General features: G+C 31.1%; 1 protein-coding gene across 10 annotated transcripts in view; it reads left to right on the top strand.

Moving 5' to 3' along the window:
- Positions 1-24,881, top strand: part of MIPOL1 (mirror-image polydactyly 1) — a 503,449-nt gene that overhangs the window by 170,056 nt on the left and 308,512 nt on the right. For 6 of the 10 annotated variants that reach the window (XM_077126913.1, XM_077126915.1, XM_077126911.1 and 3 more), the window contains 3 exons: positions 13,081-13,312; positions 15,000-15,132; positions 16,454-16,559. In XM_077126913.1, coding sequence (XP_076983028.1) covers positions 13,155-13,312; positions 15,000-15,132; positions 16,454-16,559 — 397 coding nt within the window. In that variant the 5' untranslated portion in view covers positions 13,081-13,154. Of the gene's footprint in view, positions 1-5,409; positions 5,455-12,027; positions 12,093-13,080; positions 13,313-14,999; positions 15,133-16,453; positions 16,560-24,881 lie in introns of those variants that run through there. The other 4 variants (XM_077126917.1, XM_077126918.1, XM_077126919.1 and 1 more) reach the window with 4 other exon arrangements.

The following is a 24,881-nucleotide window of genomic DNA, read 5'->3' as shown; positions in this document are numbered from 1 at the left end:
TAAATAAATAATAGGGGGGAGGGGACATATGGGATGTTTTGGGTGTTCTTTTTCACTTTCACTTTTGCTTTTATTCTTTTTTTGGAATAAGAAAATGTTCAAAAATCAATTGTGAAAAAAATCGATTGTGTTAATGAATGCACATGGTGATAGTGTGAACCACTGTACAATTTGGATGATTGTGTGGTATGTGAATATATAATATATCTCAATAAAATTGCATTTAAAAAAAATTACTGCTTATCTCCTCAGGATTTGTTTTAACGTAGAGAGTTAGTAGTTTCTCACACATGTTCATCTAGTATACTTGAGTGGGTGGTTTAGGACCACTGGCAACTGGCCAGAGGATTTCTTAATTACCTGAAGAAATACTGAGACTACTCTTAGACTGAAGTTATACTCCTTTGTAAAAATATGAACTTGTATTATTTTAAATGTTTATTCAAATAAATGGGAATCACTCCCCACCCCTTGGAATAATGGAATGAAAAAGAACAAAAAAAATATTTACAAGGCCAGCTTAGGTTCTAACTGGTTATGGAACTTACTATGAACTATGTTTTGAGATTCATCATCTCTGATGTGAATAATTCATGTTACTATATTTATGGCGTAGTTTCTTAATGAAGGGAAAAGTTTGTTAGATACTAGCTTTCTTTTTCCCTCCTTCCTTCCCTTCCCTCAACCCCCTCCACTCTTTCTCACTTATTCATTCAATATATTTAGCATTAAATCAGTTGAGGCTATACTCTTATATGGAATTCCTACTACATCTTTGGTCTTTTTGTAGAAATTATAATTACTGAGAAGAATGAGCATGTGAAGTGGTAAATTTCCTTTTTAATAGAACCTCTCCTCCAATTTCTCTACTATTGGTGTAATCCCCCTAGAACTTGTGACTGTTTCTTTGGTTTAAGAAAATTCCAACCTGCTTTTAATATGTAAGCTCTTTCAAATTTATCTGTGCCATGAAAGTATTAAATAATTTTTTGAAATTGGAAAAAAACTACTTTACTGTTCCAGAAGCTTTTTGTTTTGTTTTAAATTCTCTGTGCTTGAAGATTGTGAGCTCTTCAAATAAAATCTTCATTCATTTCTGGTTATGGCCTCTTCATGCCAGCATACTTCCTAGAACACGTACTTATCAAATGAGTCTTAATTTAATGTTATTGAATCTTTAATTTTTAGAAATTAGAAATTCAGTTTATCATGTTAGGATGACTGTGACTGTGTTTATTTCTTTTAGTGCCATTGCTATAAAGTTTTGATTGTACATTGACGTTTTGTTGATTTTGAAGATATGAATCTATATACACTGTTGTATAAACTGAATTTAAGGCTGTTTACAGAAATGGTCCAAGTTGATTGGCTGTTTGTATAGTAGGACTGATGTGACTTCTTGAATTTATACTTTTTTTCGTAAGTGGCAAAAAATATTTTAGCATATGTCCACTCACTACTTTTTGTTTATAAATTGGTCTGTAGTAGTTGAATAAAAAACTTGAGAGGGTCACCAAATACTCCAACTTTTAGATTTTTAGAATCAAAACAACCTGTTGTGGAGGGCACTTTATCTTTTGGGGAGAAGTTTCAGATGTAATTTGTGTTTTCCTTTTTCATATGATTTTTCCTTGGGAGTATAAACAGCAAACTTAAAACTGCCTTCAAATTTTTGAAATTGGTTTTATAGATTAGTTGATAGTCTAAGTGACTGAATTAAAAAAAGTCTGATCTGTAGCTTTTGGGTAAAATTTCCTTTGCCAGATGGTAAAATTATGCTTGTAAGATGTAGGGTTAAAAAAACAATTTTAAACAATTTACCTTTCATTATTATTTTTCTAATTTCACCTTTTTTATTATCTAGTTTTCATACATTGTGAACTTTTGCTACTTTGAAATTAGGATGCTAGTGGATTAGAAGTTAGAACTGATTGGTTCATATTGATAAAATATACTTGTTGCATAGGAACTGAGTAAGTTTTGCAAATTGTTACATATATAAAAATTAACAATTAAATGCTGCTTTTTAATATGGTACTGCTGGCTATACCTACAGTAATTCACTGTATTCTAAAGTTAACTAGCATGGTGTGTTCATTGATTTAAGCATTTTTTTCATACAGAAATATGGTCAAAGTTAAGCCCAAGATATCTTTATTTCTTTCCTAATTAACATCCTTTTTCCGCCCTGTTTTCAAAATTTTTAGATTAATAGGTTAGTATAGGTAAGGGCTTATCATTAGTTTCCTTGAACCAACATGTTTTAGAGTAACTGTGATAGGAAAGACAGAATAAAGGGTCAGGTTTGTATACAAATTCTAAGATTTGGAATATTGAGTATAAGCTCTTCTGTGTCTTTTCCACAGTTTAATGTAAGTGTAAAGATTTTATAACTTGAAAAAATTCCCATTTAAAGGAGAACAGTTTCAAAATTATAAAGAAACCAAATGTTCCAAAATTTGGAGTCACTGGAAGCCTAGTTAATAGCTTTTAAGAGTTTAAAGTTAAAAAAAAAAAGGTGTTATTTACAGTTCAGTAAATGTTTGTTTCCTTTCAGAAACCTTCATTGCCTGCAATTTTAAATTAACCTAAGAGCTAAGACCAGGGCTTATTAGTCCAGGAAAGATGAACAAAGATAAAACAAAAATTTTCATTAAAAAAAAAAAATAGAAAACAACAACAACGCGTCTCGATCTCCTGAGAATGCAGTAGACACTAGCACCAGAGACTTCCTCTGCATTTTTAATAGGCCATTTGCTCTCTATGATGTTCTATATTGAACCTTTATTACTTTTTTCTTGTTGAAGAATCTCTTCCCCTCCTCCAAGTCATTTGAAATGAATCCGTTAAAAATTTTACTCTTTTCACGCTTTTATGTCTCAAATATTTAATGTTTTTGCTTACAGTTTAAAATGCCGACTATAACATGGGTTGGTGAGGCTATAGTATCACTGATTAACAAGGCACAGTTGATTAATGAAATGGGATCCCCCAGCTTTTCCTTTTATGCCTTTGGTTTGTTTTTGTTTTTATTTTCTTTTTGCCGGGAAAAATGGTGCATTTGAATAAAACATGCCATTTGCATAGAAAGTTATGTAATGATGCCATATAGAGTATAATGATTTCCTAAAATCTTGTATTTAAAGTAACCTGAATTACAATAAGAGATAAACAGAATATTTACCCATCCCTTATGAGTTGCTGCTGATATGTAAATTTATTCTTCTACTTTGCACAAATATACTTTTGAGCTACTGCTTAAACACTTTTAGGTCCTTAGTCAAACAGTTTTAATGATGCTTCCAATATTATGAAAGTGTGACATTTGATGAATGTCTCATATAGTTTTGGTATCTGGGCACATGTCAGTAAAAAAAAATGAACACTGGTTTGTCATGCATCACCTAGACAGTTTATAATTTTACTGTTTATATCCATCTTGACATTTTTTATCTGCCAAAGGCAGGTTTCATTTGGAATCTTAATCTGAGATTTATTTGGTGGATCTGGAAATCATAGCTAGGGTTCCCACAGGAAATGGTCCATCTACCAACAGATTAAATGGCAGTCCTGCAGTTGTTAGGGGAGCTCTGCATTTAACACACATGCATACTCATTCAGTCAGCACTGTGGAGAAAAATTAAAGTAGTAACCCAGGTTTAGGAACAATGTAGCTAAAAAGTCCCATATTTGCTGAATGACAAAGGGTTATATAGCAGCATTTCATTTTATTATTCGTGCTTGAATTTCTTGTTTGCTTTGTTGAGTCTGCTGACGAATACTAATAAATGCCTGCAACAATCCAGACGAGAAATGCCTGGCAACAAAGCTATGCAGTGGACCTCCCTGATCTTCTCCAGTTCACAACCTGACCTTTTGAAAAATTGGCTGGGCTAAGCTGTAGAATTTGGGTGTAATGGTTATTGTTAACTTCAGCTTTAGGATTTATTAATTTGTGTGATCAAGACTTACCTATACTTCAAAGTTTCAAAAGACCAAACACAATCATCCATCCATTAGAACTAACACTGTGTTTCAGTGATTCCCACTTAGTATCTGACTGGTGATTCTTCTATTTTGATGTTTTCAAAGTGTAAGGATTGTAAAGATGTTCTTAAATAAAATGAGAGGCATGTATGAATAAAATCTGTTATTTTCCTTTATAGTTATTATTGGGGAAGTTCCATCCATAAATGATTTGTGAAATTATTGTGAATTTGTGAAATCATAATTGGTATGTGTTTATAGTTAAATAATATAGTTATTAAACTTATTTTGCTTGCAGTTGTAGAAAGTTACGACTTGCTCTGTTCATTCATGTTTTCAGTTGTCTCATAAATTATTCCTATGATGAGAATATTTTAGAAAGGTTGAAAGAGTTCAAATTAGCCAAATAGCTTGTATCACTGGGAGAAAAAAAAGAATAAAAATTGGTTATGATAGTTGATCAATTTTAAGATAGTTTTCACAATCATTTTAGCCTAAATAATATTTGGAATCCTTTATGCAGGGCAATATGTTTTTAAAAACCTTAGTTTATGTGAAATATTTATCAGTTAATAGGTAGCCTAAGCTGTAGATTACTGTTATATTGTATCTATGGCCTTCATATGAGGAAGGATGTTGGAAAAGCTTAAACATTAATATATAATTGCACAAATGCTTATATACTTTGAGTAGTTTTACACAGAATCTAAATTTTTCCTTAATAGAATGAATGAGTTCATGACTATTTGAGACTTGATGAAACAACAGAAACTTAAAAAACATTGTTGTAATACCACCACTTTAAATAGCTTTTTATAATAAAAACCAAAATGTCAATAAAGTAATTTTCCATGATAATTAGAAACATTGTATACTACAGCATTGAATTATTATGATCAAAGATAAAATGACCACCAATTCTTTTTGACATATATGTTATCTAGAGATACAACCATGTAAGAGTATAAGGGGTTCAGTTTATTTTGAATGTGTAACTCTAGTACCCAAATAAATGAATTATTGATATTGACAGTTTCCATAGTTTTGTATTCAGTGGGAGATTTATTGACTTTATGAAATCTTATATCAAAATTTAATAGCTACAGCTAGCCTCTACCTCTCAAATGCTTTCTGCTTCCCCTTTATATATCTATAGTATACATTATATGTAAATATAATGCACCTTATTATAACTAAATAATAATCTGTGAACCTGTGTGCTTTCTGATTCAGTAGCCACGTGAGGCTCTTAGGCCCTTGAAATGTGTCTAGTCCATATTAAGATATACTGTAAGTGTAGTATAAACAAGAATGTAAAGTTTATCAATAATAATTGATTACATGTTGAAATGATAGTATTTTTTATATATTGGGTTAAATAAATATAATTTAACTTGTTCTAGTTACTTTTTTTTTCTTCTGCATGGGCAGGCACTGGGAATGGAACCTAGGTCTCCGGCATGGCAGGTGAGAATTCTGCCCCTGAGCCACCATCGCATGGCCCTCTAGTTACTTTTTAATGTGGTTGCTAGAAGCTTTAAAATTGTATTAGTGACTTGCATCAATATTTCCTCTTATTGATCCATTTCTTTTCAGTGAATAGAAGTTCTAAGATAGCTACAGTTTTTTAAAATGTGCTTTTAATGAGTATAGGAAGCTTACAGTCTAAAAAAAAGGACCAAATATAGTTGAGAAGGCCATAAATTGTATAGACCATATCTATGTAATTCTTTTTCTCCGGTGCATCCAGTTAAGACGCATTCAGAATTAAATTGGCAATCAGATTAAAAAATAGACAAAGATAAATTATTCTCTTAACAGTTTTATTTTTACTTTATGTGGAGACAACCAAAAGTACATGTAAAAGTTTTTTTAAGTTGAGATAGAGAGTAATGTGTGTGCAGACCAATAAAAGTGACTGTTACATTTTTTTTAATGGCTATTCAAGCTGAAACACAAATAATAAAATCCCTGAATTAGTATACAGTATCCAGGTAACAAGTCTGCATTTTTAAAGTCAAAGGTCCAAAGTTGCCTATTTTCCTATGACCCCTAAATTAGATTCTCTGAAGGATAAGTGCCTGTGTTAAGTACCTAATTCTATCCAATGTCATTTGCCAGTATAGTGAGTACTCAAATTATGTTACAGAAATTTGCTGTTGAAATTTCCCATTTTCTTTCTATGGGATGGAATTTTCTTTGAAGAATTGAATTAGATAGCATTTTATTTTCCAACCTGTGTCTCCTGATATTTTAACAAGAAAGTTTTATATACATTAATGCTTCTGAAGAATTTTCCCACATAGTTGATAACTTTTGGGGGTAAAAACAATAAATGTAAACATAATAACTTGCCAGATAAGGATAGCTGTGATGGCCATAGATCATCAACTAAATTTATGTAGGAAATTGAGAAATTTTTAGTTATGAAAACTAAGGTAATGCCCTATTAGTATAATAGATGTCTTTTTTTGATTTTATTCTAAATACTAGAGAGATTAATTAAAGATATACCTTTAAATCAAGAGATTAATTAATATGCATTTGAATTGAAAGTTTGTGATCTCAAGATGGTGATATTTGTGATCTCTCAGGAAGGTGAAATCAAAATAGTGAAACAAGCTTTAATCTTAAAGCAGATTATAACAGCTAGCAGCTAACATTAATTGAGTGTGCCTTCTATGTTGACATTTTTCCTAGAGATTTATATAATTTAAAATATCTTAATCCTCATTACTACCTTTTGAGGTGTAGGTAATAGCACATCTTGTAGATAGGGAAATTCATGAAAGGTTAAATAATTTGCTAAAGGGCATACAGCTAAGTGGTAGAACCAAAATTCAAGCCCTGCAGTATGGCTTCAGAAGTCATCCATACACTCTGGAAAGTCTAAACAAACCAGTGTTTTCTTTGGAAATTTTAAACTTTTCTCTTGTAAACCTTAGTAAGTCATATGACTGAAGATTCTGATGTTTTTCTTTTATCTTTGGGCTGAAAAACATATTAAATTTATCTATGTGGAAAACTAACCTTTTCCCCGACAAAAGAAGGAAATAAGTAGTAGGAAATAAATTGTATTTATACACATATACATGTACGGAGGGGGAGATAGAGAATGAACCTACATTTACTTAAAGAATTGGTAGAAGTTATTTAGAGGCTAGTTGATAATGTTTTTATTACTTTGAAACTAATGTTCATAAATAAATCCTTAACCATTGAAAAAGTATATTTCGTTTAAAATGTGAAACTATTCTACTAATTTATATTCCTGCTTTAGTAGCAGAAAGCATGTCATTTATATCCAAATATAGCGTGACAGACATTATAGAAAAGAAAGATGTGCTAAACATGAGGCTTTTGCTCTTTTTAATTAATTATATGATCAGATGCAAAGCCATAAAGGATGAAAACTTTAAAGAAGTGATGACCAATTGTGTTAGCAAGTGTGGGAAACATTAATACATTGCCTTTAGTATAATTCATTTTAGATATACTCTGAAGTAGCACGTGCATCTTAAGAAGATAGGAGATCCACTGGTGTGAATGTACTTGCCTACAGTACTTCTTTGCTCCTTTCTCTTTTCTGTCCCTGAGCTCTCAGGTAGCTGGGGTGTTGCTATTCAGAGTAACCCCAGTAGGATCCCTAGAGATAATTCTTGCTCAACCACTCTGAAGAAACAGCTCTGTCAACAGTATTGAACCCCCAGGGGACCATCAAATCCATTTACACAGATACCAGTTGTCAGAAACTATTTACGAAGCCCGGCAGAACAGAATTTCCCTGCTTCTAAGAATCCTATTTGATTGTAGCCCTCTCCTCATCTGTATAATAGTTGAAAAAGGAAATAACAGTCATTTTTGGCCCAGAGTCAGATTTCTTGGGGATTATCCATTTAACTCAGTATATTTTACATTAATATATAATTGTCTGGAAAATTGAACTCAAAGACCAACCCAAAGCTTTCTTTCCTGTGATAGGACGTGGTATCTTAATACTGCTAATTTTGTAGACTATGGAATTGAGAGTGTAACAGCAACGCTGGCATTGAGATAGCTGGCCACACTGATACCTACAGAAATAAGGAGAATTCATTAGATCATGAAAATGATCCAGTGGAACAGCCTGAAGGTCACAGAAAGATAGAGGGTCTTCAAAACATATAATGCAGCTGGCCTAGGAACATGTATTTAATATTAAGATTAAAAAATTTTTTTACTTAGACTACCTGGTTTGCCTAGGTGGCAAACTGTTTCTAGTAATAGCGGTAGGTAGTGTTTTAGAGGAACTCTTGGTAGTTAGACTTTTATAGTGTCATTTTCAAATGGTCACAGGATGAGTTTGCATGGCAGTGATAGCATGATAGCACTAGAATAACAGCAAAATTTGGGAAATCATATTTTTTGAAGTGATTAAGTTTTTATGTCCAAATAAAACAGTGTCCAAAGAAGATCAAATATAGTAAATAAAGGTCTTGATTATTGTCATAAACAATTTCCTGTTACTTAATTTTGTGAAAAGAAATGCTTAGACTTATGAAGAGTCTCATAGTTTATTCTCTAAATCCACACAGAGAAATGAGTTTAAATAGTATTGAGAGAATTTGGTTTGCCATTTGTTAGAACATTTAACAATGATGATTGTATAAACCTTGAGGCGGATTACTACTGAAAGTTATTGAGTTTCCATTTCAAACCATATGATGGGGGCTGAGGGATCAATAGAATGGTTTTACGCCTTCATCTGCCTAGAGGTAAGAATTTAAATGGGAAATAAAATAAATAAAAATAAATTAAAAAACAAGTGAATAAAGTGCCTGGGTGGTAATAGAATGCTTCCCTGCTATGTGGTAGACTTGGATTCGATTCCTGGCCCATGAACCCTCTTCCCCCAAATAAACAAATAAGTAAATATTTTCCCGTTTAATATTTTGTTTTAATTGACTAGTGTACTAAACAGACCCATGACTTCACTTTTTTTGAGCATTTTTTTTGGCTTATGTTTGTATTTCTATATGCAATTTTGTTTTGAGAGATAGGACAATACAGATAATTCAAGTAAAGCTTTTTGTACCTTCATCCCATTATCACTTCATAAAAATCTTTCTCCTTGGCTGCAGAGTTAGATAGGTGAGCTAGCTAAGGGAGGGAGGCAGGGAGATGGGTGTATGTATGTATGGATGGATGGGTGGGCAGCTGGATGGGTAGGTATAGATAGAATGAATAATAAAGCAAGTATAATGTTAGCATGTAGGAAATCTGAGTGAAGGATATATAGGAATTCTTTGTACTATTTTTGCAGTGTTTTTGTAAGACTGAAATTATTTCAAAATAAAAAAGCTAAAAATCACTCTGTTATCTGCCATCAGTTCTTGTCAGCTTCCTCATATCTGTTTGTCTTCTTTAGTCATTGATGTCTTTTTCATGTGGCTTTTATTTTTCCTCGCCATTTCCTGCCATTGTTTTGAATGACTTCAGTGTCTCCAAGGACAAATCTTTCAGCATCCTAATTCCTTGATTTTCCTCCTTCACCATCAATCCCTTTCATCAACCCATTCCCAGATGATCACATCTTGGACTTTGACTTTACCCGTTGCTCATTTTAGAAAGTTTTCTCTCCTTGACTCTAATATCTTGTCATTTCAATTCCAGAACTGTCTTTGGTCTTCTTAAATCTTTTTCTTCTCCTCTGTTTTTTATATCCTCCTCTTATCCTTACAGTTTGTCAGCATTTTATTTACATCACCTACCTAGAAGAACCGCTTGGCAATTCATTACTTTGCTTATTCTTAGTTGCTCTTTTTGGGGGACAAATGCTTGTGAAGTCCTCCTAGAATCTTCCACTTGAACATCAGTATGCCTGGCATTTTATATATTTGGTCTCTGTAGTCAAAATGTAGTCCTTATCACATTAATTTCAAATCAGAGCCATATACACTTTGAAGAGGGAGTCTGTTTCTTACTTATCTTTGTTTTCCCACTATCCTGTCACAGGATACATCACACTTTAGGTTTTCCATGAATGATTTTTAAATAATAAATCAATTATTTAATTAGAGGGGTCAAATTTTCTTACAAATGATTGAATACTGCTATAATATAAGTGGCAGAGTAGAAAGCACATTGAGGACATTCAGAGGATTTAAACAATAATTTACTGAAATCATATGTGTCAAATAGTTTAATTCCAATAAAGGTTAGCATTTGCCTTTTTTGATCAAAAAAGGGAGGCAGGCAGGGAAATTTCATGTATTAGCCTTGTTTAAAGTAAAATTAATTCTCATTAGAAGAAAATGGATGGTCTGATCTGCAGAGCAGTCTCCAAATGTCTTCTGAACAGTTTTAATTAGAAGTCTTAGAAGCTCTTACTACATAGCAAACTTAAAAATATCAAGAAGTAATCAGAGTCAGCTCACACAGAGTATGAGTTTCTTGAAAATATTAAACATGACTAATCTAGAAGTGTGTCAGAACTTGATGGGTTTGTTTTAGTAATACTTCATGGAGTTATAATTACTCAGGTGCAGGAGAAATTGGCATAGAGTTTTCTTTTGCCAATCAAAAATTTGACCTTCTGTTAAAACTGAAGTAAGAAGGAGAGCTATAAAACCAGTAAACAAATAGCAAGTATAGATATTAGGGATGGGATAAAGTAAACACAGGAGATTAGGAATAAAAAGTTGAAAGGAGAACAATGCTGAACTAGATTCAGAAATACAGAAATAGAAGGAAGAAGAGAAAAATAATGCTAATTTGGTCTCAGAAGCAGGTCAAAAGACCAAACTTTAGAGTCTGAAACAGTTGATGTGGTGTTGTTATGGGGGTTTGGGGTCTTTTATATCTAGCAGTGCTCCATGACTCATCCTTTCACCTTTTGTAGAATCTTCACACTTCATAAGCTAGAGACTAGGATGGGTCCTTTTAGTTCCTTTTCAGTATGTTTATAGGGACAGTTTTTGTTCTCTGATATTGCTTTCAGTAACTATAATTTTTCTTTCATTCAAATTCCTTATAAATTTACATTTTAGTGTTCGAAAGCATGGCCTATAATGTTGAGGTGGTCTTTAGTATCAATTTATAAAATCCCAGCATTCGTATTTTGGAGGCCCTGTTCTACTGATACCAGCCTATTCTAGAAAATTGTCATGGTTGTAGTAGTTAGGTATCAAGTTTAGGTGTCAGCTTGACAAGATAATGGTTCCCAGTTGTTCTTTTGCTGTGGACTTAAATCATCAGCATGTGAAATTAATCTGTGGCTGATTCTGTCTGTGGTTGGCTAAGGGGAGTGCCTTCTCCAATGAGTGACATTTAATTTAATTAGCTAGAGGCTTAAAAGGAGAGCTCATTTAGAGCTCAGCATAGCCTAGCACAACTTAGCTGAGAGCTCAGAGGTCAGAGTTGACCCAAACCCAGAGTGCAGACCCAGATGGAGATGGAGAAAGGAGTCACCCCAGGGAAAGCTGTTTGACCTGGAAGTCAAGAGGGAAGGGAAGGCCTGCAGATGTTTATGCCTTCCCATGTGACAGAGAAAGTCAAAGGAAAGCCAGCTGCCTTTCCTTGGAAGAACTGTAAATTTGTAACTAAATAAATCCCCTTTATAAAAGCCAGTCCATTTCTGGTATATTGCATTCCCACGGCATTGGCAAACTAAAACAATGGTGGACATCTTAAGCAAACCAAGCAAGTTTTAAAATGTCAGAAACCAACAAATAATCATCAGATATAAGACTTCTGTCCCAATAATTGTTAAAGTTTACGTTAAAACAGAATATAATGTTAAAACTTCATATATATCTTATAGCATGTAATTATGATAGCACATTTTCTCTTGCAACTCTTTCCTCAAAGTGAACTCGAGTTATTTACCCAAAACATATGATTTCAGATTCTGCTTCCAGCCATAGATTCAGTACTTAGTGTTTATAACTATCTAATTTCAGCATATATACAACCAAAAAATTTTCCATTGAAGAATGAGTGCTTTGTGAGATGTACATTTTTTTTAGAAATGCCCTTCCATTTTCTTTTATTCTAAAACAGCTTTCTTCATTCTGTCTCAGAAGGATCAAGTTTAACAGGTTGGAAAAGGCATCACCAAAAAGAAGGTGAAGTTCATCTACTTGTTAAGTTCAAGAATTATTTGTTAATAATAAAGCACTCCTTAAAATCAGTATTTTTGCCCATTGATGATTTACCAGTGAAAGCATTTGTTCTCTCTCTCTCTCTCTCTGTGTGTGTGTATGTGTACGTGTGTGAGAAAGAGAGTGAGAGAGATTTCCTCCTCAAAACTTCACTATGGTATTAAATATACAGTATTCCTTTGAAATAGTTATTTGCTAGTTACAGTTTAAATATTTTTATGAGATAGCCAGTATTTTTGAAATAGATCCTCTGTGTAATATACATCTGATAAAATGGAGTATAGAAACAATTCTCCTTATCATGAGAGTATAATGTTGATGATTACAAAAATAATAGCTAACATTTACCGATGTGGCAAGTCATACATTAACTCAATCTTCAGAACACCTCAATGAAGTGGTATTATATTGCCATTTACAAATGAGAAACTGGCATGGGTAGGTTAAGCAATTTGCCCAAGGTTATGTAGCTTGGCAAAGCTGGAATTCTAACCTGGGCAGTCTGGTCTGTGTTTTTAACTTACTCTATTTTTCTGAAAAAATCTAGAAAAGAGAAGTAATCTAGAAAAAATACCTCTTAATCAATGGTTGCCAACCTCAGCTATACACTGAAATTATCTGGGAAGCTTCAAAACAGTGACTGGTTCCTGCTCCCAGAAAATTTGAGTTAATTAATATAGGATGTGGTCTGACATGAGGATTTTTATAACTCCCTAGGTTATTCAACAGCAGCCAAAGTTGTGAATCACTGTGCTAAATTTCTATGGACTGTGAATTTGGAAATATTAATGGCAAAATCCACAACGATATATGCTTGTTTGATTACAGTAGGAACAGACTTAAGTGTGTGTTTAAAACTATGAGAGCCTTTACTTTCACAAAAATATCCATTTGATTGAAGGATTTAATATGTAGCTATGATGTTTCACATACCTTTCTTTTTTTAATACAGATATAACCCACAGTTATCTTGAACCAGAAACTACAGGGAAAAACAAAAGTACGCAACCAGATGAGCTACTGACTATGAATTCTGCCGAAAGCATGCATCAGATATTCAGGGAATTAGTTAATGAAGCCACATATGAGAATGCAGAACTGCCAGGGCAGAGATCAAGGAATTCTCAGGTCATCAGTTCTTACCCAAATGATGAAACAGCTTATTGCGCTACTGAAAAACCCAAGTGAGTACTAGCCTCCTTAGATTTAGAATATAAGAATCAGGAGAACTTTTTATTTTTCTTTCTTTCATTCTTTTGTGTGTGTGTGTGTGTGTTTGTGTGTGTGTGTGTGTGTGTGTGTGGCTAAATTTGACATTTCATTAACTTAGAATTTGGGAAGTCTGCCAAAGTTTTCTGTTATTTACGTTACATTGCTAATAATCAAGTCTAGATAGTTGAATGACAAAGCAAAAGATGAGTTTGAATGAAGGTGATGAGATTTTTTTGTTTCTTGTTGAATATTATTTTATGTGGCCTTTCATTAGGGATTTGGAAATTACTATTAAATTGATATAAATGTGGTTTTATTCATCAGAGTTTAAAAACTGCCAGCCTCTGGACAAATTAAGATTAAAGATATGTTTTGGTTAGTATAATTTGTATTTTAAATGATTTTGCATATTTTTATAGTGACCTTGTAGTCTCCCATTTGTCATCCTCTATTTTACATTCTCTAGCTTTTACTCCTTCACTTTACCTCCATGATGGGATTTGAATTTGTGACACCTACTGCTTTTATCCATGGAATAGTACTTTGGTAATTAGTCATGTGCAGTGGAAACATTATTAGATTAAAAACTTTCAGTAACCAATTAGTATAATTATATTTTCACTCTAGCCAAAAATAATATTTTGTAGAATACTATTTATTTAACTGAGTTTTGTATAGGAACAACTATTTCTGTTTACTGACCAATTTTTTTAGTCATCTGGTTTTAATTAATTTTATATAAAAATGTTAGAGTAGATGTATTAATGTTTTCCCCCCTCTTAGCAATCAGGGTCAGTAATGTTGCTCCTACTGAGCTGCATACTGTAGTACATTTAGAGTGATAAGGGAAAGGGTGAATGAAGAGGGGATAAACATTTTATAACCAGATGGGAAAAATAAATAGTAGAGATGGGTCTAAAGCCAGGGTATGAGAGATCTACTATAATTATGACAGAAGATATACATGGTAGGTAGAGCCACACTGGCACTCCTAGGCTTCACTGCTTAATTTATTCTTGGTAGACTCTGAGATTTACCTGTGCTTACAAATTTAATATAATGCCTTCACAAAACAACCCATCTCTTCTCCCTTTCCTTCCCTTGTACCACCTGCTAGCCAGCTGATAACTGTTCTCAAATATCATATAAAATGTTAAAAACTATTTTCATTTTAATTTTCCCTTAGATGTTGCAAAAATAGGTTTTGGTTTTTAATATGTTTTGAATTTAATATGGAAATATGGTATTCTGTCAACCAAACTGAAAAATTCTCTGATTTTTGTTTACAGTTTCAGAAACACTAAGAAATCTGTCTAGAGTCCTTATCAAAAGTAAAAATTGAATTAATATTCACAACCCCTCGAATTCTTTGTTTAATATACTGAACGATGAATCTGTCTATAGATATCACTACATGCTATCTACAAATTTAGGTTCCTCAGTTGATTGATTAACCTATTTCTGTGAAATTAATACATTTATTCTTCTTTATCCATATTATTTGCATACAGGGCATAACAAGAGAAATGTAAGATTATCTGACTTTACATATCATTGTTAAAAATTAAATTTGTCTCTTCTATTTGAAGGGTAAAATTTTTAGATCCTGTGTAGTAGATATCATCTGTGTATATTATTTAATAGTTTTCTTTATTGCAGCCTTATGGAGCATAGAAATAATGATTTGCATTACGAATTCATGATTCCTTGTCAAATTACTTCAGACTTAAATAAAGAGAAGACAGTAGCACTTCTAAAAGAATTGGACAGTCTCAGAATAAGCAATAAAAAGGTACTGTATAGAAAATCTGATAATTGTACAGTAGGGTTGTAGCTGTGACCTTCTAAGTTTGTTTTGTTATCCATCTTAATCAAGTTTTATTGTGTACTTTAATACTTTTAACAGTAGCTTTATGTCTTTGCTAATTGGTCTATTAGGGTATGGTTGAGTTGAAGGATTGACTATAGAAAACAGATAAAAACATTTTTTTTTTGCTTTCATATCTTGTTGGTTTGCAGTATCACTTCCTTCTTCATAGATCAGTGGTATCTTTTGTAGGTTCCTTTGAAAAAAGATTCATTCAAGTTTTATTGTAGTTTCTTCAGGATTATGGAGAATAGAAACATGATGCATTGGTTTCCTTTTACTGTATTAACGTTTTAAGAATTGGTATCTGTGCCCTGTGTTTCATCTCAGTGATATGTGTAATTAAAATTTAAAATAGCAAATCTTGACAGTGTTAGCGTTTACCTTGTATTCTCTTTCACCAGTGCGTTTTGTCCGATCCAGTGTCATGTTTTATCTTCTTTTCTGACTCTTTTTCCATTTACAGTCCTTTGAACAATACTACCTTTAATGTTCATATTCTCTGCCCTTTTGCTTTAGCCTCTACATATTCTGTGATTTTAATATTCTATTTGTTTGACCTAATCAAACTGAAGCACAATGTTAGGAATGTTGATCATTCTGAAGGAAAGCAACGAAATGACAAGAGCTTAGGGAGGAATTAAAAAAGAAAACATTTGGAGGAATTCTGTATGAGAGTGTGAGATATTTTTCTTTCATTTAGCATTTATTACATGCTTATTATGAGCCAGTTGCCACTGCCAATTTAAATGGAATATGATGGGTAGCATTCTTAAAGAGATTTGTATCAGATATTATGATTATTTTCTTAATTAACTTTGTTTCAAAATATTGAAATTACTAAATGAAGCTCTAAAGCTATGCTGTTCATTATTTTATTAGTATAGCCCCTTCTAAATCTTTTGCTCTAAGACAAAAGAATGGATAAGATTGCTTTCTATAGTAGTTTTTATTAATAATGTTCCTGTTTATTTCATTTGCCTGTATTTATACACATACCCATGTACATATACATTAAATCTATATTAAAATGTTTTTGTGATTTCTGTATCAATACAGGTAATTTTTATAAAATATCTTAGAGCCTTCAAATACTTTTTTGTTGTTGAGTCATAATATGTGTTTAGGCACTGCAATGTAATATTATATAAGGGTTTAAAAATAAGAACCAAAATTTTACTTTGAGTTTCATCATCTTTGTACAGGAAATTTGTCAGAAAAAAATATTTTTTTCAATGTGTTTCAGCTTCAAGAAAAATTGATAATAGAAGATAAAGAACAGAGAAAACTAAAGCTTAAGCTGGAACTCCAAGAGAAAGCAACTGAAGCTAAAATTGCTGAAAAGACAGCAGGTATATAGTAGATGGTCTTACGAATCATACATAAGGTTATTATATGATACAACTTGGTGAATACTAGCTTATTTGCTAAAGGAGGAAAGATCTGTCTTTTTTTTTTTTTTTTTTTTTTTTTTTTTTTGGTTGCTTAGAAAATAGGTGGCTTTAACATCCTGGTACTGGTATTAGTGAGAGCTTTACCTGTATTCATACTGATTTGGGCATTAAATGCATTGTTAACACCATGTCAATCCAATCACAAAAAGGTTGTTTGTTTTGTTGGAAGGGCCTGAACAAACAAGGGGAAATAATGATTACCAGTGCCTCTACCTTTCAACCAGCAGTTCAAATACCACTTATTGTTTTAGCTCCTTGAGAGGAAATACTTCTCTTTTGTATGGAGATAGTCATATATTCATTGCCAATAGAAACCTACGTTTAGTTCAAAAATCCATTTTGTGCAATTAATAAGTTTTCATCTGAGAAGATGAAAATATAACACTGCCAAAGTTTAAAATTATAAATGTCTTAAATATATTTTAACATCTATTCTCACAGGTCTTTGCAAAAAATTATTTTAACATATTTGAGATATATTACAGACGTGATCATATATCATCTCAGTAGTCTATGATCTCCATTATACTTTTTTAGTGCATTAAAGAAATTTCATAGAATAACAGATGTTAGAATTCAGTGGAATTTTAGAGATCACTTAACGTTTTTATATCAGTTTGAATAATTCTAAGAACTGTATTTTGTGATTGGTCAGAGATTATAATCATACCTTAAGGCACATAAACTGATCACATATATGAAAGAATTCTTATATTCTAGATCAAATGTCTGATTAAGCAGTCTAGCTTGTCTTCAGAATATTACTATGGAAAATAGAACTTAACATCACTGAAAATATAACCAAGATAACCATAAATAAATACTCCAGCTGAGTCATTGGATGGTTGCTTTTCTAATAATGTTAAACTACCATGAAATTCATAATTCTTTTAGTGGGAAAATATTAGAGTAAGATATTTTAAAGGAAATTAACAGTATGTTAAAAATGAGTAATTCAAATATAAATTTAGAGCAGTTTGGAAGTTTCTTGGATTTTTATAGTAGATATATACTAATTGCTAGGATGATCTTACAAGAAGTACATTTGTTTATGGTGTTTGCATAATAATTTTAATTTCAAGTGTATCTTACAAAAGTAATTTAGTAAAATTTGGGCCATCATGACCTATTGAAAATCATGAACTAATGTGTTTGCATAGGCCACCTATTTCTTGGAGGCAGAAGCTCATTAAATAATAATATTTTTCTTCTTTGAACTTTTATATAATATATATAGCTAAGTATATACCTCAAATAGTTACAGCTTCATAAGTTGATGTAAATAGTGCTATGCAGTTTCCCTAGAACAAAGCAATATAATTAAATGAGGTATACGTATCCATTTCATTACAAACATGACATAAAGTAAAATTCCCCCAAATTTTAAAAGGGTTTTAAGATATTTTATTTGTAATATTATAGAGTATTATTTTGACATAGGACAATAATAAAAGATATGCTAAATTACTTATGAAATCCATTCGTTTGAAACTACAAAAAATTGTATGACTTCTTTAGGACTGGAACTTTTTCATATTTTCTCTGATACATTCTTAAATAGACTTATCATCTACCTGATTAGTGCCAAGTACAGTCAAAAAGAAAAACAACAATAACAGCTATGTTGGTACCTTAATAGAAAGAGGAACATTGTAAGACTATGATTACATGTAGTAATAGAATGTTTGATTCCGTGTCATGTGAAAGAACAAATAATCACATAAGAATAATTACTTGTTTCTACACTGTTTATTTTTATATTTAAAATAAAAAGTGTATTTGCTGAGGTATCTTGTAAAGAGACACACTGGAATAAGTGTTATAATGTATTTAAGTCAAATATTAATGTTTTCAAAATCCACTCCAAATTAAAAGAAATACTTATCTAAAATCAGAAATGAAAAGGGTGATTTTACTACTAACGCCACCAAAAGAAAAAGCGTTATACAAGGATACTATGAACAAACTATGCCTACAATTTAGATAACCTAGATGAAATGGGCAAATTCCTAGAAACACACAAACTACTACACTTGCTCAAGAAGAAATAGAAGACCTTCAACAAACCAGTATTTAGTAATGAAAAATCTTCAAACACAGACAAGCCCAGGACCAGATGATCTCCCAAGACGTTTTTACCAAACATTCCAAGAAGAATTGACACCTACCCTGCTCAAAAATCTTCCAAAAAATAAAAGAGGAAAGAAGACTCCCCAATTTATTCTATATTTTTATTTTTGCCACCTGAAAATTGTTTTAAATAATATGAAATAAGTTCCAGTGGAAGAAATTAATTGAAGAGTTCTCATTAAAAAAAAAGATTTATAGAAAAACATTTGTACAAACATTGGAAGTAGCAAATAGGATACAAAAATGTATGTATATAGAGTTTTAAAAATAAAATATTAATTAAAATATGAGTTACTCTAAGAAAGTGGAAATCAAAGAGTTATGTACAAGGATATGTCAGTATTAGCTATGCTAGCTTAAAGAATCTGATAATAAGGGATTATTTGGTTCATTTATTCTGTGAGACATTGTGCAATAATTGAAAACCATTTATGAAGAGTATTTGATAATATGAAAAAATTTTCATGATTCAATATTAAGTGAAAGAAGTAGGGAGAAAAAACTAGGGTATAATTTTGTTTAGGAAGACATATACATATATACTATAAAACTATTTAAACTATAACAAGCAAAGTTGAATGATTTTTAAGTGGAGGTATTAATATTTTAACTAATAGTTTTCTGCCTTTTGCAGGTTTTCTACAATAAGCATGGATTAGATTTGGAATTAGGAAAAGTAAATATTACTTTTGAAGGTTGTGGCATTGTTTTTTAACTTAACTTGTTCTCTAATCATAAAAGAATTCCTAGACTAGGTTTTAAATGTAAAGACCATATAAACCAAAGTTTTATGAAATCCCTATGATGGACATGACCAAGTCTTTCAAATTTACCCACATCATTTTTTCTTATTTTTCATATTTCCCACTTATTTATTTTTATGTATATATGTGTGTTAATGTAATGTGCATTATGTATATACTAATCCATCTTGTCTTCCCAGCAAATTTATAAGAATAAGAATATGGTATAGTCAAAATCACATAAAACAAAATGCACCCATTTCTCTGAGAAGCAATTTGAAGTGATTGAAAGACCAAAAGCTATGGAGTCAGATTGACTCAGGTTTAAATCACAGCTTTGATACTTAATACTGACTGTGTGCCTTTGGGCAAGTTACTTAAAATTTAATGAATCATTGTTAAAAGGAAATAAACTGAATTGTGAAAGGACAATTTGGAAATGGAGTCATTGATGAGGAAAATTGCTTTTGAGATATATAATATTTATTGGCACTGATACATTTCACTAAAATATGAATTGAATCTGAAATAAGGGAAATGGAACTCAAAGTTTGGGCTTTAATCCAAACTTTTACCTATAATATTTCTTCATGTAGACTATTATTCTACTTTTCAAGCCTGTTTCCTTTGCTTACCAGATGGTTTTTACATAACATGATTGCTGTCATCCTAATGTGATCTTCTGAGAATTTAAAACTCAATTATATCTTCCATTATGGTAAAATCTTAGATGTTGGCCCTTTTACCGTCCCCACTTTTTCTTACACAGCCGTCTTTGTCCTTATCCTCATCATCACCATTGATACTGCTTATTAACCATTTACTATTTTCTAGGAACTATGTTAACTTGCGTACAAACCTAATAAGAGATATTTATTGAGAGTCTGTTTTATACTCTGCACTGGGTTAGGCACTGAATATACCTCAGTGACTAAGATATAATAATATTTCAAGTTATTTCTTTTTAGACTGCAGTTACTTTTCAATATAATAATTACTGTATTAGGTAATTGTTAAAAGTTCAAACTTTGCATTCAAACCTTTCTTCTACTCTTTTCACAATTTGTTATGTGCAAATGGCAGCCTCACTAAGCCTTGCTTAAAACCTATATTATAGATTGCTGTGGTATTTAATTGAGATAATGTTTATGAAGTGCTTAACCCAAAGAGGACACATGGTTATAATGATGGCGATAACCATCTTGTTTCTCAGACTTCTTGATCTAATAGAGGACATATTCAATGTGGTCATAATAGTTGTTTAGTTATTTATATTGTTTTTGTTTCACAGAGAGTTGACTTGTATATCTTTTTAAAAAATAGCTTTTAAAACATTAAAAAAAATTAACTTGCTCTTTAATGGTTATCATTTTTCCTTGATTTTCATATTTAATTTTTTTAGAAAGTTTGAAGAAACAAAATTACTTTTAAAAAAAATGTATAAAAGTAAAAATAAAGAAGAAATGCATTATAAGTGTGTTTTACTTAGTTTTAAGAAAAGCTAAATTATCCAGCTGATTGTATTAACATTGGGAAATTTTTATCTCAGCATAGCATAATTTTTTTGGTGATTTTACTGTGTTTTGAGTTATGAAATTATGAGTGGATAATATTATTTGATAATTGTTCCTATGTATGACCTATAAATATTACAGAATATTTAGAAATGCACAGCACAAACATTGACTCTCGTAATAGTTATCTCTTCTCACCTAAATGAAGTTATAAAATCACTTATATTTCAAATTGTACTTTAAATTGACTATAAAAATGAAAGAGAATATTAGATGATCTGATTTGTATCCATTAATTTACTCTTACATTGTTCACCTAAACCTTTCATCTTTTCTAAACAGTCTCAGTGAAAATTGTCTAATGTGAAGAGTAACTCTCTTTAATTTTTATTATATTGCATTTTCAGTATACAGATGGTGTTTACATTTTACATGAAAGTCTATTTAAATAGTTTTTTTGTTACTTTTGTGGTATTTAAAATGCTGATGTTTCTTTAAAAGCCATACTCATCTATTTCTTAAAAACTCACGTTGTCTCTGCTTTAGATGTTAGTTATTTTCCTTTCTTGCAGGTCATCCATTAAAGATTAGCCGTGGAAGGTTGGAGCATGGAGAGATTATGAATGACAGAACAACTCTAGTAGAATAATAATCAGTTTTTGGTATTTAATGCTGTTTGACTTTTGCAGACACATTTCTTATTAACCTTTGGTACAAAGAGAAATCCAGGTTCCTGATATCTCATGGAGAAGATGAATTTGAGATCCTCTTCCAATTAAACTGAAATAAGGCAATATTGAATTTTAGCCAAAAGGAGTCCTTAGTTCCTAAGTATTGTGCTTATAAATCAATCATTCTTTTCTCTCTCTCCCTTTTTACCAACTTACCTACCTATTATCTATCTATCCATCCATCCATTTTAACATATAATTCAGTGTTTTTGCTTTGCTTATACTTATAGTACAAGATTTACTCTGCTTTTTCTCTTTAAACATAGATTCTTTTCCATGCATCCAAATTTAGAATACTATTTTGCAAATAAGAAAATATTGTCATGGCCTCATGATTACAGAATAAGTTCATCTGTTTTTGGTAGGGAGGAGAGGGACTTAATTTTGATTGTCTAACTGCTCAGACATAGTTTCCCTGAAACTCACAACTTTAGTTTATCTGTTCAGGTTAAAATGCAGTGTTAAAAGAGTAGACGTGTAATCTACTGTTAGAGCAAGTATATTAAGACAACCCAAATGAATTAACATGAAAAAAATCAAAGTTGTTGAATAGTAGGATATGTTTATGTTGCTCTCTTTAAAAAGATTATTTATTATTGTATACCATCTCTCACGTTCTGTTGATCAAGAGCAAGAGTCAGTTTTCTATGCCAGAACAATAGAAAATAACATAATATTTACTTTAAGAAATAAGATATATTATAATCCCATTTTTCTGTGTATGTAATGGCCATTAATAAAATGTGATAACCTTTAGTTTAACCCCTGAATGCCTTAAATAACATTTATTGATTATATATAGTATATTGCATGTGTTTTTATATAAATATAAATAATATATCTTAAATTTATATATTTCACTTGGAAGGATAAAAAAGATTCAAGAACTATGACCCAGCAATTTCAGATAAAAAATGAAAAGGGCTATCTCTGAAATAATGCAGATAGTAATATTGCTAGGTAAAATGTTGATTATGTTACCGTCTTTGGCTACAGAATCCCGCGGATATGAGTTAGTATTATTAATTAGGTAAAGTGCTTGGTGAGATAATGCCAAGGGTAGAGTATGGCCAATTTTGTTTCCTTCTTCCATAGAAGAAGTGTTTATTATATATTTTTTCCTTCTGGAAAAACAGAATGAACCTGAATAGAAGGAGAAACTATTATGCATCAAAATAATCAACAATTATGAACTACTTTATTAGGATGGTTTACTATGGAATTTAAATAGTATATCAGTTATGTAAGAGCATGTAATTTAATTATGATATTTAGAACAAATACAAAGATAAAGCAGAAATAATTTTAATACTTTTTCAAATATTTGCTTAATGATTAAAGAGAAAATAATCTCGGAAAAAATGTAGGTAGAAGTTATACTTCATAGTATTTTCATATGGATAATATTAAAATGATATAAATATTCTTTGGCATAAATAAGTCAGATACTTGTTAAGATTGTATTTCAAAAATACATAAAATAGCGTGGGCCATGGTGGTTCAGCAGGCAGAGTTTTTACCTGCCATGCTAGAGACCTGGGTTTGATTCCCAGTGCCTGCCAATGCAAAAAAAAAAAAAAAAAAAAAAAAACAGAAAGTAAAATATTTAGTACTGATTTTAATACATCAGGAATAAGTGTTCCACATTAAAATTGTAGCATCAATGTCAGATATGTTAAATGTCTGAATGTTAACATAGAAATTTTTTAAAAGTGTTCTTACATGGTTTTAGACTTATCTGTACTGAATATATGTATATATTGCTTGAGAATTTTAGAAAGAGTTCTTGAAATAGTTTTGAAAACAAAAAAATACCTTTTGTTAAATTTCCTAATTTATTATGTTCTCTGTAAGGATCAATTTATAACACCCTTAAATAGAAAAACATTTGACATTATATTAATTGTTTAAAAAGCTTACTTTTAGTCTTGTAATCATACTTGTAGGAATTTTCTGAAGAAATTACCTATGTATATACATAAAGATCTGTGTGCACCAACGTTCATTACAGAGTTGTTCGTGTGAGAAAACTGAGAGCAGAGTAGAATCTAAAATTAGAAGCATCATAGTTGAATAAAATTTCAAGTGCTGTTTTATGTTTTATGAAAAATTCTGAAAATATGAGAACATACACTGTGAATTTTAAATAACCAGAGAAAGTTCCCAAACTATGTAAAGTATTAGCTGCCCTCTCCCAATTTTTAATTTTTACATTGTATTAGTGAATTACATCTGTATTGCTTTTCGATCAGAAAAAAATATTTACAAAATAATTATGTGCAGTGCTGAAAATTCAAATCCAAATTTAGAAAAATGTAATAGTGTGGTTTCTAAAAGATTCTAGAAAAATAAGTTGAATGCTTATTTTGTTGGAAAAAAATAGAAGCATTAAATTATTTGGAGATTTTGGTTAAATTTTCTGCTGGTGTAGGGCATTTAAGAACTATGTTAAAATTTCCAATTCATGCAAAGAAAGATAAATTAAATTTTTAAGGAAGTTTTAAAAAAGACATAGTGTATACAAAAGGTAAATGTCAATAATAGGGGGATATATGGGGTATGGGGTTTTTTTCATTGAAAGAAATGAGATTGTCCTCATATTGACTGTAGTGGTAGATGCATAACTATGTGATTACACCAAGGGCCATTGATTGTATACTTAGGCTGAATTGTTTGGTATGTGCATAAAACTGTTAAGAAATAAAGAAAGATGGTTAAATTAAAAGATACATCCACTTGATAGACATGATAAATTATGAGTATGAACATTCTTAAGATCTATGGAAAATTTTTATGATAAAGTAGCCAATACAGAATATAGAGCTTTATGTACATCCTGGTTATAACTATGTATAGAACAAATACATTGAGAAAAGACTGGAGGAAGTATATCAAATATAAGAAACTTTAACAGTTTAAAAACTCCAAATTTGTTTGTAAGCCCATCCATTCCAGATCCATTCCATCCTAGTTGTACTAGGATGTTATTAATTTTTTTCTTCTTTATTTGTCAAGTTTCCTATGACATTAAATAATAAATTTATAATTTTAAAATAAATATAAAATTAACATGTAAAAGAATTGTAATGTTTGTGGTTTTAG

This window comes from Tamandua tetradactyla, chromosome 14 (genome assembly GCF_023851605.1).
Source record: "Tamandua tetradactyla isolate mTamTet1 chromosome 14, mTamTet1.pri, whole genome shotgun sequence".
NCBI lineage: Eukaryota > Metazoa > Chordata > Mammalia > Pilosa > Myrmecophagidae > Tamandua > Tamandua tetradactyla.
The sequence above is the reverse complement of the archived record's forward strand: the minus strand, read 5'-3'. Positions and strand labels throughout refer to the sequence as shown.